This window comes from Cucurbita pepo, chromosome LG14, assembly GCF_002806865.2.
Source record: "Cucurbita pepo subsp. pepo cultivar mu-cu-16 chromosome LG14, ASM280686v2, whole genome shotgun sequence".
In the NCBI taxonomy this organism is placed as follows: Eukaryota; Viridiplantae; Streptophyta; class Magnoliopsida; order Cucurbitales; family Cucurbitaceae; genus Cucurbita; species Cucurbita pepo.
The window spans coordinates 8,939,861-8,955,933 of NC_036651.1; the positions used below are offsets into that span (position 1 = coordinate 8,939,861).

A 16,073-nucleotide genomic window follows, 5' to 3' on the forward strand; every position below is an offset into this window, starting at 1 on the left:
GTAAAAATTTTGATTTTAGTTAAAATTTGTGCATTTAGAAAGATCGTCTCTTCTTTATTATTGTAAACCTTTGGCAAAAATTGAACAAAAGTTAAAATGAATATCTCTGGGTAACTAGTCTCCTCTTTATTTTATAAACCTTTGGCAAAAATTGAACAAAAGTTAAAATAAATATCTCCAGGTAACTAGTCTAATAAACCTTTGGCAAAAATTAAACAAAAGTTAAAATGAATATCTCCTAGTCTAATAAACCTTTGGCAAAAATTAAACAAAAGTTAAAATGAACATCTCCATCTTGGCGCTTGAGTGGTTTTCCCCGACGAGTAAAGAAAAAGTTCTTTCCCAAAATCAGGCCCAGGACATTCGAATGCAATGCCTTTATCCCCCAAAAAGGCCTAGATCCCCTTTTTTTTTCCTCCTCGTCACGGATGCCTGGGCGTGGGCGTGTTAGTTTGATGAAATGCCATTTGGGTCGTGGAACGAGATTCTAACTGATCTGTACAAGAGTTCACATTTGCTAATATAAAACATTGCTTCAAAATCTACAAGGGTAACGGTACAAACGGAAGTTGTTCATCTATAAATAATGTAGAAGCCAAATTATACACGTAAAGCTCCCAAGTAAATGTACGTCTCCTTGGGCATTTCCTGAAGCTAATTATTGAATCTTATAAACAGGGGATTGGGTACACATGCAACTGGAAGATGGTATTTTACAGATTAAAAGGAAAAACTATCGATTAGAACTTAGAAGCAATGTTCAACCAGGTCGACGACGAAGATGGCAGCTGCTGCTCAGGTCTCGCTTGGCTTTTCTATTGGGTTAAAATCAAGACGTAGATATAGAATAAAAGAATTGTTCCCTAAACCTGAATATTTAACCATTATGTAGAAGAGTGTATAGTCCTACCGCTTCCATCGGTGTTGTCTGTCGCTCACTGCCTGATTTCCCTCCTAGACGTGCTCTTTCAAGAGTGGCTTCAAAAAATTTCCAACCTCGTACCGTACATGTCGAGGTCGTCAATAGTTGTAATGTAAAACCTATAAATTGGCTACCCAGTATTGTTCAGTTCTGCAGCTCTCTGTCTCATCATTTCCATCACAGCTGCTCTTCTTCGTGAATCAGATTGCTGCTGCAGCCGCCTTAAGTGCTCTTTGAGATCTCTGGAATACATTAAGAATTGGACCTCTCTAACCTCAGTAACTACACACATAGATACTACTACATATATGCAAGCAGATAGATAATATTATACACACACAATACACACATAGATCACAGGAATGCATGAACCCAAAAAAACGAAAAAGAAAATGAAGGATGTCAACATTACCTGCAACGGGGTACATGGCATTGAGATTCTTTGCAAGCTCGAGCATGTAGCTGAAGGAGGTACCACATTTTCTTGCAGAGAACACAACCACCAGATGCACGTGTTTTGCATTGTATTCCGTGCCGAAAAAGCCCCTTCACCTTCCGACAATTTGGATATTGACAATGTGCAGAACGACATTGAGACGCATGCACCAGAAGATCCAGCATTTTCCTAAGCTGCAACATTAAACTAACAACAGTAAGATATAGAAAATCAAGTAAAATAAAGATTGAATGGATGCAGGAACACATGGGATAAAAGAATTAATAACAAGACCACCCAACGAAAGACCAGAACATGAATCGAATTTTAGTCAAAACTCAAAGTTACAGTAGGATATATAGGCCAACGGTTAATGCAAAAACAAGAAATATCCACTACACCTGCATGACTCGTAGTTGCCGAGCTTCTTTATTTTGTGCATCTCGATCAACCATGGAAGGATGATTAGTCAACTTATGAGGATGATCAATGCCCCCATCTTTTTGGTAACAGGAATTACATACATCATAATCAGGGCAAACTTCACAACGCCAACCTTGACCAGTTTCTATGTCCAGATGACATATATTGCAAGTTGTGACAAAAGCGGGAGCAGTTGGATTATGAAGATGGTAAAGGACCATCATTGAAGAATGCTTAGCTCGCCGAAGAGTATCATATTGATAATGATTTCCTTGACACAAACTCAAAAACGCTTGCCTGGTGTCAAAAAATTCACTCTCAAGAATCTCATCTTTATCCTTGGTATCAACAGGCACGTCACTGATTTCATCCTGCAGAGTTCAGTCAGCAACCTCGTATTAATTATGAAGTAAAAAATATATACAGATGAAAGATACATAAATGCTTTAAAACATTTTCATGCCTTTGTTGGACAAAATGTTATTTTTGCAGACAACAGTTACATCAACAACTATATACAAAAATGCTGAATATATTTCCATGGAATTGAAAACATACGGGATAGAGGGAATGTTTTTCTCTTTGATTTATGGGATGTTTCTCTCTTTCTTCACGTTTTTGCTCTGCCTCATAGCACCTGTGATCAGACATCGCATCAGGGAAAGTAAAAAAACCATAGGTTGTTTGAAAAGAAACATCATTTTCAAATTTTCCATCCGCCACTACCATAATGGACAACCACAAAGTTAAGAACCACACAAATTCAACTAAACAAAGTAAATATGTTCTGTTTTGAAACTTGACTTTTAGAAAGAACAATTTCCTTGTTTCTTACATTAAAAAAATAAATAAAAAGAAAAAATTGATGAGGAAATATCTGGACAATGAATATATTCCCTTGTTTACATCGATACTAGACATCACTTCCAATTCATGTTGAAAAAACATACTATGCAGGTGATATAGATGATCGTCAAAGAAGGAAGTATTTTCATGATGAGTTCAGGAGCTATTTGCTGGTCTTCAAAGAAATATTTCAATGGAAAAACCACTATCAGCTATGAAGTAAATTACAAAATTATAAAAATTATATAAAAAAAAATGGCAAAACCGCAGTGAATAGCTGGAATGAACAAAGAAACCATCACCTTCCAGCACTTACCTGTTGGTTTTGAACGTAAGAAAAGGTCATTAAAGAATATAAGAAAAAAGCCTAAAACTTCTACCCATTACTTGCGTTGAAACAATATGCTCTCAAGTCACCATCAATATCTAGACACCATTCCCAGTTCATTTTAATAAAAATATACAGAAATATCTAGATAAGCCATTACCAACTCTATCAATTAAAAGGGCAATGCAGATGCCAATAGCTGGGACATGGACAAAGCAAACATCCCCTTCCAGCACTCACCAGTTACTTTTGAATATAAGGTAAAAACAATGCATAAATATCAGAATTTCAATTGAGCAAAAATGAGGATTACAAAACCTAAAAATTATACTCCAAATGAATGAATTACAACTTTTCTTGTTTGAAATTTTCTTTTGTAATATCTTCTTTATAAGGACCTTTTGTAGAATCATCCCAGCACAAAAATGTTATATAATATATATACCCCCATAGAAGTCTGGTAGAGAAATTCCGTGAAAAACCAATACTCATTTTATAAAACAAAAAATAATAATAACGATGGAAGTCACATGTATTTCCAAAAAACCATAAAATGAAAGACTACTTTAAGTTCTTCAGTTGATGAAAAATAATTGTAAAATGATATAATCCAGATTTTGGATTCAGTAAAGAAATAACAATTAATAGCAAAAAGGTAAAATTGCATTTGTAATACAGATTAAAAAAAAAAAAATTAAACCTTTATGTAAAGAAGAGATTTGGTAATTATTAGTTTGGTGAAAGGAGGGAATGATTTAGGATTCTAAATGGATTTGTTTTTTCCCACTGCTCATCAGATCAAAAGCAGAAATTGACTTCAATCAAACCAAGCTGAGACAAATAGCCTATCAAACTAAACCATGAAGGAGGGTACAACACTACATATATATATATATATATATATATATATATATATAAACATAAACAAAGTGCAGCAAAAGAAACATGAGATAATTGGGGGCTCTTACTTATCACAAAGCTGAAAGTTTTTGCATTGGTTGCAAACCCATCGACTTCCAGATACCATAAGAATACAACAGTGACTGCAAGCGTGTTGTAAATGAACCATGATAAAATCTTCCTTCATTGGAGAAATCGTTTCACCGAGCTGGAGAAACAAAAGATATCAATTTGGGTTAATAGGTTTAGTGCCACCTCACTGCAGCATCACAATTTAAATTACACCCAAATAAAGAACATACTGCAGGATAGACTATGTTATTTCAATTTAACAGGAACGGGCAAAACTTTCTAATATATATGCATACATATAAAGTTACAAATGAGAGATAATTGTCATGGTTTTTCATTTTGTTTTTTGTCTCTCTTGCACGGGGCTTCGTCGTCTTTGGTTTTTAATTTCTCCTCTATCTTACCATTGTCATCTTCCATGGTTATCATCTTTGCCGGCTCCAGTCGTCTACTGTCATTGAGGGTTCTCGACGTTATTGGGTTTTCTTTTCTCCTACCTGTTTACTCTATTTGTCGCCAGTTGTTCTTCTTCATTGTCCTTCTCCATCGCCATATTCTTTTCTCCTTCAGGTTGCTGGTTTGCTGCTCTGGTTAGGTACTCCTTACCTTTAAGTCAGTGTGGTTTGGTTTGCAGTTTTGGTTCAGTTTCGTGAGGTTCTTTGATTTCCTGGTTATGTATTGTTTATCAAAGTCGCTTTGTCATAAGCATAGTAGCTGTTATATTGACATCAAGTATTTCCATATTTGTTTTTGAAGATGACCGTTTCCTTCATTGAAGATTTGAGTCTTAATTTAGTCATTCCTCAATTTTTCTCTCACCTTGTTTGGTTTGAAATATTATTTGGACAAGAGAGAGCTGATTTTGGTACCGTCAGAATACATAAGCTACGTTCTTCAAATGGATAACTGAGTGCATCGTATGGCTAAACACAGGCAGAAGGAACGGTCATTTGTGTGCCTGTTGGTCATTTTAACAGGGGTGGTCTTTCCTTGCTTTCCTTCTTTCTCTCTCTAGTGGAGTTTGTATCATTGAACAATAGTCTCTTTTCATTTCATGGATGAAAATTTTGTTTCTAATTAAAAAAATAAAAATAAAAATTGTGGCACCACATCGAAATATGAAAAAAGAAGGTTCTGGAAAAGAGATATTACTTTATGCATTAGTAGCAGATCCTTCGACGCGTTACCAGAAAGATCAGACTGACCGGATGCTTTTAGAGCTCTCTTTGTTATTGTCTTTTTAGTCATTCCTTTTTTGTTCTGTTTTCTACCATCCTCTTCTTGGCGAAGCTGATAAATCAAATCCTCCGCAGCACCGGGCCAATAATCACCATCAAAATATGGCAGCCTTGCTGCTGTAACCTTAGCTTTACACTCACCAGTGGAGACAAAGAAATGATCATATAGATTAGTAAGATCAACAACAATATTCTCCTTGGCAGCTTTTCTCAACATTGATAAATACCTGAAATTGAACAACATGGAAAATAAGGAGTAAGAAAATAATAAAATGCTTATATTTGAAGCTAGAGAAAATAGAAATAGTATCCATAAACGTTATCCCGAGGTTTGATGAACTCTCTCTTACCACTCCCGAAGTTTATCAGATTTTGGAGTTTTCTGGATTTCTGGGTGACAGTATAATATATAATCTTCACCCTTCAATGGAGGACAGGCCCATATATAGCAGCTTGTGAAGCCCCGTTTTTTGCAATATTCAAGATATCCTATCTGAAAGGATAAAAGACAATAGATTCTTGTAGATAACTCAATAACAAAGGACATGACTAAAATCACTCACAGGTATATGAAATAATACTTGTTTAGATAGAGTATTTGAAATAACGAAACTAACCAAGATTTCATGGTAAACAAAAGTTCGAAGAGCCTCCCCATTGTATGTCTTAATCTCAGGTCTGAAATACTTCACTGAATCAAGGTATGAGAGATAAACACGGCGCTGATTAGGAAACTGACATTCAGACCCAAATTCTTGAACATACATGCCAAATAGGCACACTTCTACACCTTCAATCTTCTGAAACAATAGAACTGCCTGGCAAGAGATTTTAAAGAAGATAGCTTCAGATAATACTGATATCTAACCTAGCAACTCATGATACACTAGAAGATTAAATCAATATATCTAGAAAATAAACAATACAATGGTCCCAGTAATAGTCCATCGTGCTTCTTTTTTGTACCTTGGACTTGTAAGGGAACTCAAACGGGTAGTTTTCTTCCTGAAAAATTTCAAGAAACCTTTGTTTAACTTCCAACTTTTTGTCAACTGATGAAACAACTCTGATGACAAGTCCATCTGCTCCAGGAACCTAGCAACACCAACAGAACAAGTGAGTTAAAGAAACTGCATGCATGCTGGAGTTCAGGTAGCAGGAAAAAAGATTAAGCCTCTTGGTGTTTTCCACAAGAAAATTCACACAAAANTTAAAAAAAAAAAAAAAAAAAAAACAAACAAACAAGCACACAAAACTGAAATATGAGAATCTGATTGAAGAATAGAACACATGGCAGTACTTCATGATTGTGTTATCAAAAGAGANCCCCCCCCCCCCAAGACCCCAACAAAAGATTGCACACTCTAGTCTACCACAAGTGGAGGATAAGCTTCTCAATCAACTCCTTGCAGCTCCACGAGTCGACAATGCTGAAACAACTCATGCCAAATTGCTCACACAAAAGCACAGGTCTTCAAGATATGATCCAAGTCCTCATCAGCCCTCTTGCAGAGAACACAACAATGTGAATCAACCACCAAAGACTCTCTAGCTGAGTCCAATCCAAGGTGTTAACTTTTTCTTGAAAAACCTGCCAAACGAAGAATTGCACCTTCTTGGGAATCTTTACCTTCCAAAAGAAGGGGAAAATAGCTCTACCCATCGAGGAAGGGTTGTACAGACACTACAAGAAAAACATTCGGAAAGAGGATTCCAAAGGTGGACATCCCCTCAATCATCCCTAAGACGAAAAGAGGAGAGTGAGGATAATAGAGGAAAAACATACGGTGTTTCCCTATTGATCAATGAACGATAGAAACCTAGAGAGAAATGAGGGGGCACCTTTGACTGGTCGAGGATCGAAGCAATCAAGTGGTTTTGAAAGAAGATATAAGTGAGAGTATAAGGAGCACCCTAGTCACTTTCCCTCTCAAAAGTAAGTATCTTGCCCATCCCCCATTACATTATGAATAAACTGAGAGAGAAGATGAAGATTTGAAGCAATCACTTTAGATGAATTTCTGGAATTGCCTTTAAACCCCTCACCGGTCCACTCAAATGGACGGGCCCGTATTTGATAACATTAACCTTGTGCCATAAGGTATCGACTTCATGATAGATAGAACCACTAGAACCATTTAACTAACAAGGTTGTGTTTCACGTCCTAATATTACCAATACCTAATTCCCCATGGCCAGAGACTTAACCAAATCATTTCAATATCCAAGAGGATAAACAACATCCACCCTCTTTTGTTGTTTTTTTCATGTGTGTACCCACCAAATTATACACACCTTGACTATCATCCAACTAACCCTATGACATTTAGCATAAAAAAGTTCGTAGATATTTCATATCCTCAACCAGTAGCCACAATTGAACTATAATCTCAAATACATTTAGGTTTACCACTTGTCCACTTCGATATGATGGCTTCCTTATAATTTTTTAACTAGAATTATATTATAAGAAGACTCAAAACTACTTAAACGATAAATACAAAAGAATTTGGCGGATAAGGCACCTTCCAAACCAATGACCAACAGGAGTAATAAAGAAAAAAAAACGGAACTTCAATTGGTTTGAAGATAGAAAGTACTTCCATTAATAAAAAGGAATACAAAGAGGGAGACATGCCATCTTCCAAAGCCACAAAAGAATATCAAAATGGCATTATATCATAAGGTGCACGTAGCATAGTTACAATTATTTTTATCTTTTATCTCATTTCATAGAAGTTCGTGTTTAAAAAACCATACTGAAGAGTGAAGACAGACAAGTAAAATAACTTATATCCAACAAAACTTGTTTCCCAACATTTTTACATGTCAGAGACCGGTTAGTTGAAATTACCTCATCATAACTTTTCCCTTGAATCCTTGCCCTTTCCATTCTTTCATGTTTCAATCTCCTAACTAACCGCTGCTCTATGTGATCACTAAGAATAGTCCTAGGCAAGTCTTTTGCGCCAAGAACAGCACTTTGAGGTAATGGTATACGCTCTCCTCTTTCAATTTCTTGTATGTAGCAATTTGGACAAGTATACTCAGCTTGACCACCATCATTTCTTCGACCATTGAAAAGAGCACAGATCTGATGTTGCCATGCTTCACATTTATCACATTGAACCCACTGAAAGAAAGCATCAGGGTGGTTGAAAAAACTGAAAGAGGAAGCATAAGAAAATCATCTAATCAAACATATCATACTGCAAATAAAACATACCCATTCCTCTGTCTCTTCATCATTTTTCTTCTTCTCTAGCCTTGACTTGGGAATGGCAGTTCCATCAACAACAATAGCATCTCCACGAGCATCATTATAACATGGAATACAAAAGTAATGTCGTGTATCACCAGCACCGACCGTATGATACATTGCATTTCTCTTTATACGAGCACCACATGGTGTGCAATATATAGGCGGTGGCTCAAAGGTAAGTTTCTCAACTGCACATAACTGACAGGAATTCTCACTCATTGATTGTTCCATGGCTTGATTCTTCTCAGCCTTGGATTTGCTCTGGAGAAAAAGATGGAAAACAGAAAGAAGCTTTTAGATAGCAAAGTGCACTTGATTCAGTGATCAATTTAGTACCCATAATACATAGAACAAAAAATTAATCAAAATGAAAAGTGACTATAACTCACACTCAAAAGATACAAAATCTAGAAGGAAGTGAACTAAAACAGAAAATAAAACAACAATGAAACTGTCTAATATTTATACTTCCTATAGTTATACCTCCCTCATTGCAAATTGGGAAGGTCTTTTGTAAACATCATGGATTATACATACCTCTTGTAAATTTCACTCATCAATGAAATTGTCTCTTATCAAAAAAAAAAATAATAATAATAATAATAATAATAAATAAAATAAAATAAAACAACAGAATACAATTACAAAGGAAAAATAAATGTATCCCAATTCAAATAAATATCATCATGTAGTGAGAACGTAGCAAAGGTCTTAGAGAGAGAACGCCATTAAAAAAATCCATAATACATATCATTAAAAAGTGATTTTAAAAACATCTCAACATAAATGAAACAAAGGGTACCAGGGAAATGAAAGGTCTATGACACCAAAACCAAACATATAATATCCCCGCCACACTTATGTACTTTACTACTTTCATTAAGATTGCAAGTGAAAAATATCTTAGAGCTCAAGACACAGTTTACGGGTTTTGAATTGATGCAAAAACAAACCTTTTGTAGAACCTAATGTATTCACATATATCCATTATAAGATCCAAAATTGAACTATTTATGACTTACATAGAACATAATTATTTATATAAATAAAATTTTATTTGCATTTTTATAAATATTTTCTCTTAGTGTATCTGTGTGAAAACAACACAAGACAAAACCGTGTTAACTAACCTGGCCAACCCACTGTCTGAGACTAATAATATGGTCTCTCACTTGTTCTGGAGTAAACAATTCAGTTAGTGACACCCCTTTAATTTTTGGCTTCCCAGACTTGGTGGCAGCTGCATGCTCAGTGACATGCGTTGAAGGATCTTGCACGCTTGGCTCTGTCTCTTTCTCAATTTTAACATTCTCTTGCTTTGGTAAACTAGAAAACTCATCATATGTGACGAGGTCAACATCACACCTTTGGCTGCAATTATTGTCTGCATTAGCGTCCTTCAAATCACTATGGCTTTCAAGAGTTGAGCTCTGCAGCAAATCCATTTTTACATCTACTAGCTCATGCTTAACAGCCATAGTAACATCGCTATGCTGATAACCTTGGCACTGCACATCCAAAGACATGTGGTGTTCACTCATAGCAGAAGTTGAAATTGCAGAGCTCTCACTCTCAGGAACAAGAGACTGAGTGGACTGCTCTATCTTCATGCGTTTAAGAGAAGACTGCAGATCTTTTGAAGTTTCAGTAGGCTGAAGGGTCTTAGAAACAAACCTAGTGGAATTATCTTGAGTATCACAGGATTTAGGGAATCCATTGGTCAACTTTTGCAAACTTGAATCAGATGCATTGTGGGCACGTACGTTTTTTCGGCTCTGGATATAGTCTCGGACAGGAATACAAACAGGACAGCTCAGATCCCTACATCGCTTGTGATGATGAAGCAATAACTTGGTAGGTTGGCAACGGAGATATGAGCATTGAGAAGAACTGCATCTATCGAGATGTTGCCACAATTTCTGAGCAGTGACACAGTTCCGTTCTGGACATTTCCCTTCAGGAGCTACACAGCGACGGGCATGCCGCAAAAACAGAAGCCATCTCTGCTGATTTATAAACTGGCGTGCACTATTGTTATTCTGGCAGGTGACACTAAGGGAATTAGGAGGCTCAGATTTGGTTCTAGTAACAACGGAGTGCCCAATTGTTGATCCTTCAGTAGGTAAATTATCACACTGCACTTTATCGTGACCCGATGCCTTCTTATGGAAATCATGGACATTTTGCTCATGAACAATGCTCCCGGGCCTGTGATTTCTCTCTTGTGATTGAGGATGCCATTGACCCTGCAAAGTTGCACCTGATAGAGCTCCAGCAGGACTGTTCAAACGATTTTGAGAATTTGAATTTAATAGATGCGGATTCAAAATTTGTTGCATCTGTTGAGAGCTTTGAGAATGTGGGGAGCAAATATCATTATGGCTAGATGAAACAGAAAGATATTGAGCATTCCTCGCACAGTCTTCACTAGAATTCTGATGAAATTGGTTATGCGTCTCAGGCAGTGGGAAATGTTCAGTAACTTGTGGCTGAAAAGGCCCACTATGATGCTCCCCACCAGGTTCCTGCTTCACATGACCGCCTAGGTTGGACGCTAACTGAACTTGACTAATAGAATTGTTATTTAATAGGTGCTGCTGAGGCTGAATTTGCTGTTCCTGGATACTAGACTGTTGAAGAAATGGTTGTTGTGGTTGAAATTGGTGATGCTGCTGCTGAAACTGCTGCTGCATATGAGAATCAATGATGTTTTCCCTGGAAGATAGTGAAGGTTGGAAATTCATCTTGTCTGACCCATCAATTAGGGGGGAGTGAGTGCCCTGTTGAGTTCCATGAAAATTTGACTGGTTACTGGGGAAAGATGAACTCGTTTTAGACATAGATGGAAAATTTGCCGAGTTCAAATTGTGAGCAGTCACCATTGATCCAACAGATGTTGCAGGGCCATAAAGGTTTTCAGACCCAAAAGAATCGGTAGTATTCATTCCATATCCATCACCTGTCAAAAAAAATTGATTGTTATTACCAAGAACTGCTAGGCAAAATGACTGGAGCCAATAAAGATAGAGGGAGATAATACCTTGCACCAACGATTGCTCATTTTGATCAAAAGATTGTCCTACAGGTTTGGTTAAATTACCATAAGACGAGACATTTAGATAGCCCTCTGAGGTGCTAGATTCTTTCAAAAGTTGTACATTACCACCTATTAATCCTAAGCTACCATTGACAGCTCCATTTGTAAATCCATAAGATTTCTGCTGTAAGCCAGACCTTATTCCACTACCCATTTGGCTACCAAGATTGTGTGATATACGACTGTTCTGACCACCAATATGCTGCTTTTGCAATTGCACTTGAGACAACACTGTAGGTTCAACACTGGGAAGCCCACTACCATTACTGGAAGACTCCCTGCTCACATAAGACTGGTTGCTGCTTATATGGTTAATGTTATTACTGAAACCAGGTGTAGGAATCATTTGACTAGCAATTCTTTGTGCACCAGCAGATGATATAACTCCACCAGAACCGACTGAATAACTAGGAGACTGCTGATATCCACTGGATAAGGGACCTGCAAAGGAAGATATCAGAACTTTTTTCATAAAAGCAAAACTTTTGACATTGGGAAGGAATTATTTAGTGGAAGGTACCATCAGCTCTGTTGAAGGAACCACCATTTATTCCACCAGTTGGCATGATGCTTCCTGTGCTAGCAGTCATAGGTGCTAAGCTAGCATTAGCGGAAATAATAGAATCGCCTGAAGACGCAACCATCATTTTTGAATTCCCACTGTGAGCCATACCAGGAGTCGGAATCATCTGACTTATTGCAGAAGAAGAACTAACCACCTGCTGATATTGCTGGTTCTGATTATTCAGGGACGAACGCTTCAGCAAATTATGCAGACGACTCTCCAAAGTATCCAGGTTCATATAGTCATCCTGTGTCATATCATCATAACGGTAAAGTTTATTCAAAGAAGAAATATATGAACCACAGTAGTAAAAAGTTAACATGCTTGTTTGTCCGAGACTTTTATAAGAAAAAACAACATAAGAGGTGGAGACCTTTGTGAGAGCAGTTTTAAAAATACCCTCCTCCAAGCGCTTCACAAAATCCTTAAACTTCAGCCTCTGTAATTCATCGATGGGTCGTTGATGCCGCTGTAATAAAATCTCAAAGCTGGAAAGCAGAAACATAAAATTTTATTAGGCAAGAGCATAAATTCTCAAACAACAGTGTATTGGAGAATCCAAAATTGTCGTATATAAAACTAGAAAATTAAGACCTAAAAGTCCTATCAATCATAAACTAGAATCTACAATCATAAAAACTTGAAAACCACAAACCCACAAGCCAGCAATGTTTGGAAGACGCAAGGCATAAATAAGTTGATAATAATGCCTAATAAAATTCAGTCTAGATTGGCTATGTGATTGCTAACAGAAATAATACGACATACATGCAAAACAACCAAATATTGATGATAAAAATAATAGGAANAAACTTAAAATAATGCACATGTCCAAATAATAATATTGATGATAAAAATAATAGGAATAAAGCAAAGATAAAGAAGAAGAAAAATTATCAAATTAAGTTTACTCTAAGTATCTCATTTCTCCAAAATGTAACTTACGCTACAACATCGTATAAAAGAAAAATCTTAACCATCGACAAGAAAACAAGTGAATGATGAACTGGTACAAGAAAAAATAGTTCCCTGCGAGTGGTAAAGGCTACCCCTAGTCACCTAAGAAGCACAAAAACAAAAGAGAGAGGCCCTGAGGGCCTGAAGTCTTCATCAAAGACGGATATATAATGGTAAGTCTTACATTTTCTCTTGTATGAAGACGCGTGCTTTATAGAGTTCAGTGTCCATATTGAACGTAGCGCGTGGAGGATCACCTCTCCGGACAAACTCCACACCAGCTTTATCAGGCCTGCCCAGATATCTGGCAAAAAGGAAAAAAAGATGCACGCTCATTTTCCTTATGTTATCAAGTTAAAAGCTTCCTGTAATGACCATAGTGCATAAACTCGGACAAGGTCAGATAACTACCACATAATAATCATTCAGAGGCAGTGGAACTGGTACATAATTTTAAAACTAAATAAAAAGATTTCTCTTTTAAACGAAATTAGAAAACGCAAGTGCCCAAGATGATATCGCGCTGATCCTATTCCAGGCAAAAACAGGTGAAATTGAAAGAGACCAATAACAAACCAGTAACATAATGAGCGCAACATGGAAGTGCTACAGTCTTTTACTTAGAAAGTGTAGTAAAATGTCAACTGATGAGACTAAATGACTAAAAGCAGAGTAGTACAGATAGAATCACCAAAATAAATTTTAAAAACAAAAGGGGGAATGCTCTTTTTGTTTCCTCCTTACTAAGAACCAAAGATGTTTATAGCAGACGGAAAATTGAAGAGCCAAATGATAAGGACCTGATCAATTTGCTCAGTTGTTCCAAATTTCCTCTTCTCCTTCAAATTGTGGTTTCTTTACAAATGAGTATCACCCCCAGATCAGACGAACTGCCCGCTACCATCGAGAATCAATCCCAGAAGAACGGAGGGCTCTCCGTCAGACATCTAATTTCTAATCCACGGACGAATCAATCAGCGGCTTCATCTTCGACGAGGTAAAAAGAAAGCGCGATTCTCAATTGTAGGGTAAAGAATCGATCTATTCTCAGTTACACTAATTGATCATAGAAGAATCGATCTGCAGGGAGAGATTAAGGTAAAGAAGAGAGATGGAAAAATACGAGAGATTGGGGGCTATTTTCTTTTTCGTTTCTTTTTCTTTTCTTTTCTTTCTTTTTTTTTTATTATTATTATTATTATTATNCGATCTTATTTTTCTTATTTTTGGTTATTTTGATTTTAGGTTTTTTAGTTCTTTATTTGTTTATTTATTTATTTATTTTATTAACCTAGGCTATTTCCTACTATTTTACCCTTCATTTTGATAAGAATTATCATAGAGGCTAAATTGCACAAATGTTAAAAGTGAACTCAATTGAGTCGACATTGAGATTTAGGTTTCTCTCAGATGCGCTGATGGTCCAATTGATTTTCCTTTCGATTCATCTCTCAATCCATCATAGGCAGGTTGTTGAAGGATCTCGCCACCATAATGCCATCGACATTGAAAGGTATTGCAAGAGAAGGAAACTAACAACTGAAAATATTTGGGAAAAAGAGGAAGAATCAACAAGTCATTAGGTCGAGAAATAAATAACATAATCAATAGATCAACAAGTTTAGGGGTTAGGTTTGGGGTTTACTATTTTGGGTATGGTGTTTAGGGTTTAGGGGTTGGGGTTTCAGGTTTTGGGTTTCGAGTTTCGGATTTGAGGATTGCGGTATGGGATTTGGGGTTCGGGGTTCATGGTTTGAGGTTTGGGTTAGGATTTTTAGGGTTTAGGATTTATGATTTTTAGGGTTTAAAGTTTAGGGTATTAGGGTTTAGGATTTATGGTTTATAGGGTTTAAAGTTTGGGGTATTAGGGTTTAGGGTTTAGGGTTTTTAGGAGTTTAAGAGTTTTTAGGGTTTAGGGGTTAGGGGTTAAGGGTTCAGGGTTTAGTTTTTTCACGTGTCTCCATTATCGTGGGGTCTTATAGACATGACTACATGTTTTTTTTTTCTTCCATATTTTACGCTTAGTACACTCTTTAGTTGATTTGGTAAGATATTAAAACGAGAAAACAACGTATTAAATGAGTTAATGACCCTCATCTTAAAGAGGAAAAAAAATGTCAATGGTACACCTATGGAAAAATGACTCGAAAATGGCCCTAAAAAGAAAGTGTTTAAGTTTGTTTTTTTTTTTTTTTTTTTTTACTAAACATATGTGTCAAATTCATCAAATTTGAATGTTCCAACTTAGTTTTTTTCAAATAATCATTCAAGTGTCTCCATTAGAGTCTGAGATGTCTGAGATGTTTGAGACGTTTGAGATGTCTAAGAGGTCTGAAATGTCTGAGATGTCTGAGAGGTCTGAGAGGTCTGAGACGTTTGAGAGGCCTGAAAGGCCTAAGATGTTTGAGATGTCAGAAATGCCTTTGATGTCCGAGATGTCTTAGATGTCTTTGATGTCTGAGAGGTCTGAGATGTTTGAGATGCGTGAGATGTCTCAGAGGTCTGAGATGTCTTTGATGTTTGAGAGGTTTGAGAGGTTTGAGATGTCTGAGAGGTCTAAGAGGTCTGAGAGGTCTGAGACGTTTGAGAGGCCTGAAAGGCCTAAGATGTTTGAGATGTCAGAAATGTCTTTAATGTCCGAGATGTCTTAGATGTCTTTGATGTCTGAGAGGTCTGAGATGTTTGAGATGCGTGAGATGTCTCAGAGGTCAGAGATGTCTTTGATGTTTGAGAGGTTTGAGAGGTTTGAGATGTCTGAGAGGTCTGAGAGGTCTGAGACGTATGAGAGGCCTGAAAGGCCTCAGATGTTTGAGATGTCAGAAATGTCTTTGATGTCCGAGATGTCTTAGAAATCTTTGATGTCTGAGAGGTCTGAGATGTTTGAGATGCGTGAATTACGCTTAGTACGTTCTTTAGTGGATTTGGTAAGATATTAAAACGAGAAAACAACGTACTAAACGAGTTAATGACCCTCATCTTAAAGAGGAAAAAAATGTCAATGGTACACCTATGGAAAAATGACTCGAA

The 16,073-nt window shown here is 36.7% G+C and overlaps 1 protein-coding gene across 2 annotated transcripts; it reads right to left on the bottom strand.

Moving 5' to 3' along the window:
• Positions 1-513: 513 nt before the first annotated feature.
• Positions 514-14,198, bottom strand: LOC111809811 (histone acetyltransferase HAC1-like). 2 transcript variants are annotated; one of them, XM_023696242.1, is made up of 18 exons: positions 13,847-14,198; positions 13,231-13,350; positions 12,463-12,577; positions 12,045-12,336; positions 11,468-11,965; positions 11,307-11,386; positions 9,558-11,207; positions 8,392-8,688; positions 8,020-8,298; positions 6,132-6,260; positions 5,783-5,983; positions 5,516-5,658; positions 5,080-5,392; positions 3,924-4,063; positions 2,340-2,418; positions 1,760-2,152; positions 1,335-1,552; positions 514-1,164 (listed from the first exon to the last, which is right to left on the bottom strand). In XM_023696242.1, the coding sequence occupies exons 2-18, from the start codon at positions 13,275-13,277 to the stop codon at positions 1,053-1,055; spliced, it is 4,986 nt and encodes a 1,661-aa protein (XP_023552010.1). In that variant the 5' UTR covers positions 13,278-13,350; positions 13,847-14,198; the 3' UTR covers positions 514-1,052. The 2 variants fall into 2 exon arrangements, with proteins under 2 accessions (XP_023552010.1, XP_023552009.1); XM_023696241.1 differs by having other exon boundaries at positions 9,558-11,386.
• Positions 14,199-16,073: the final 1,875 nt, after the last annotated feature.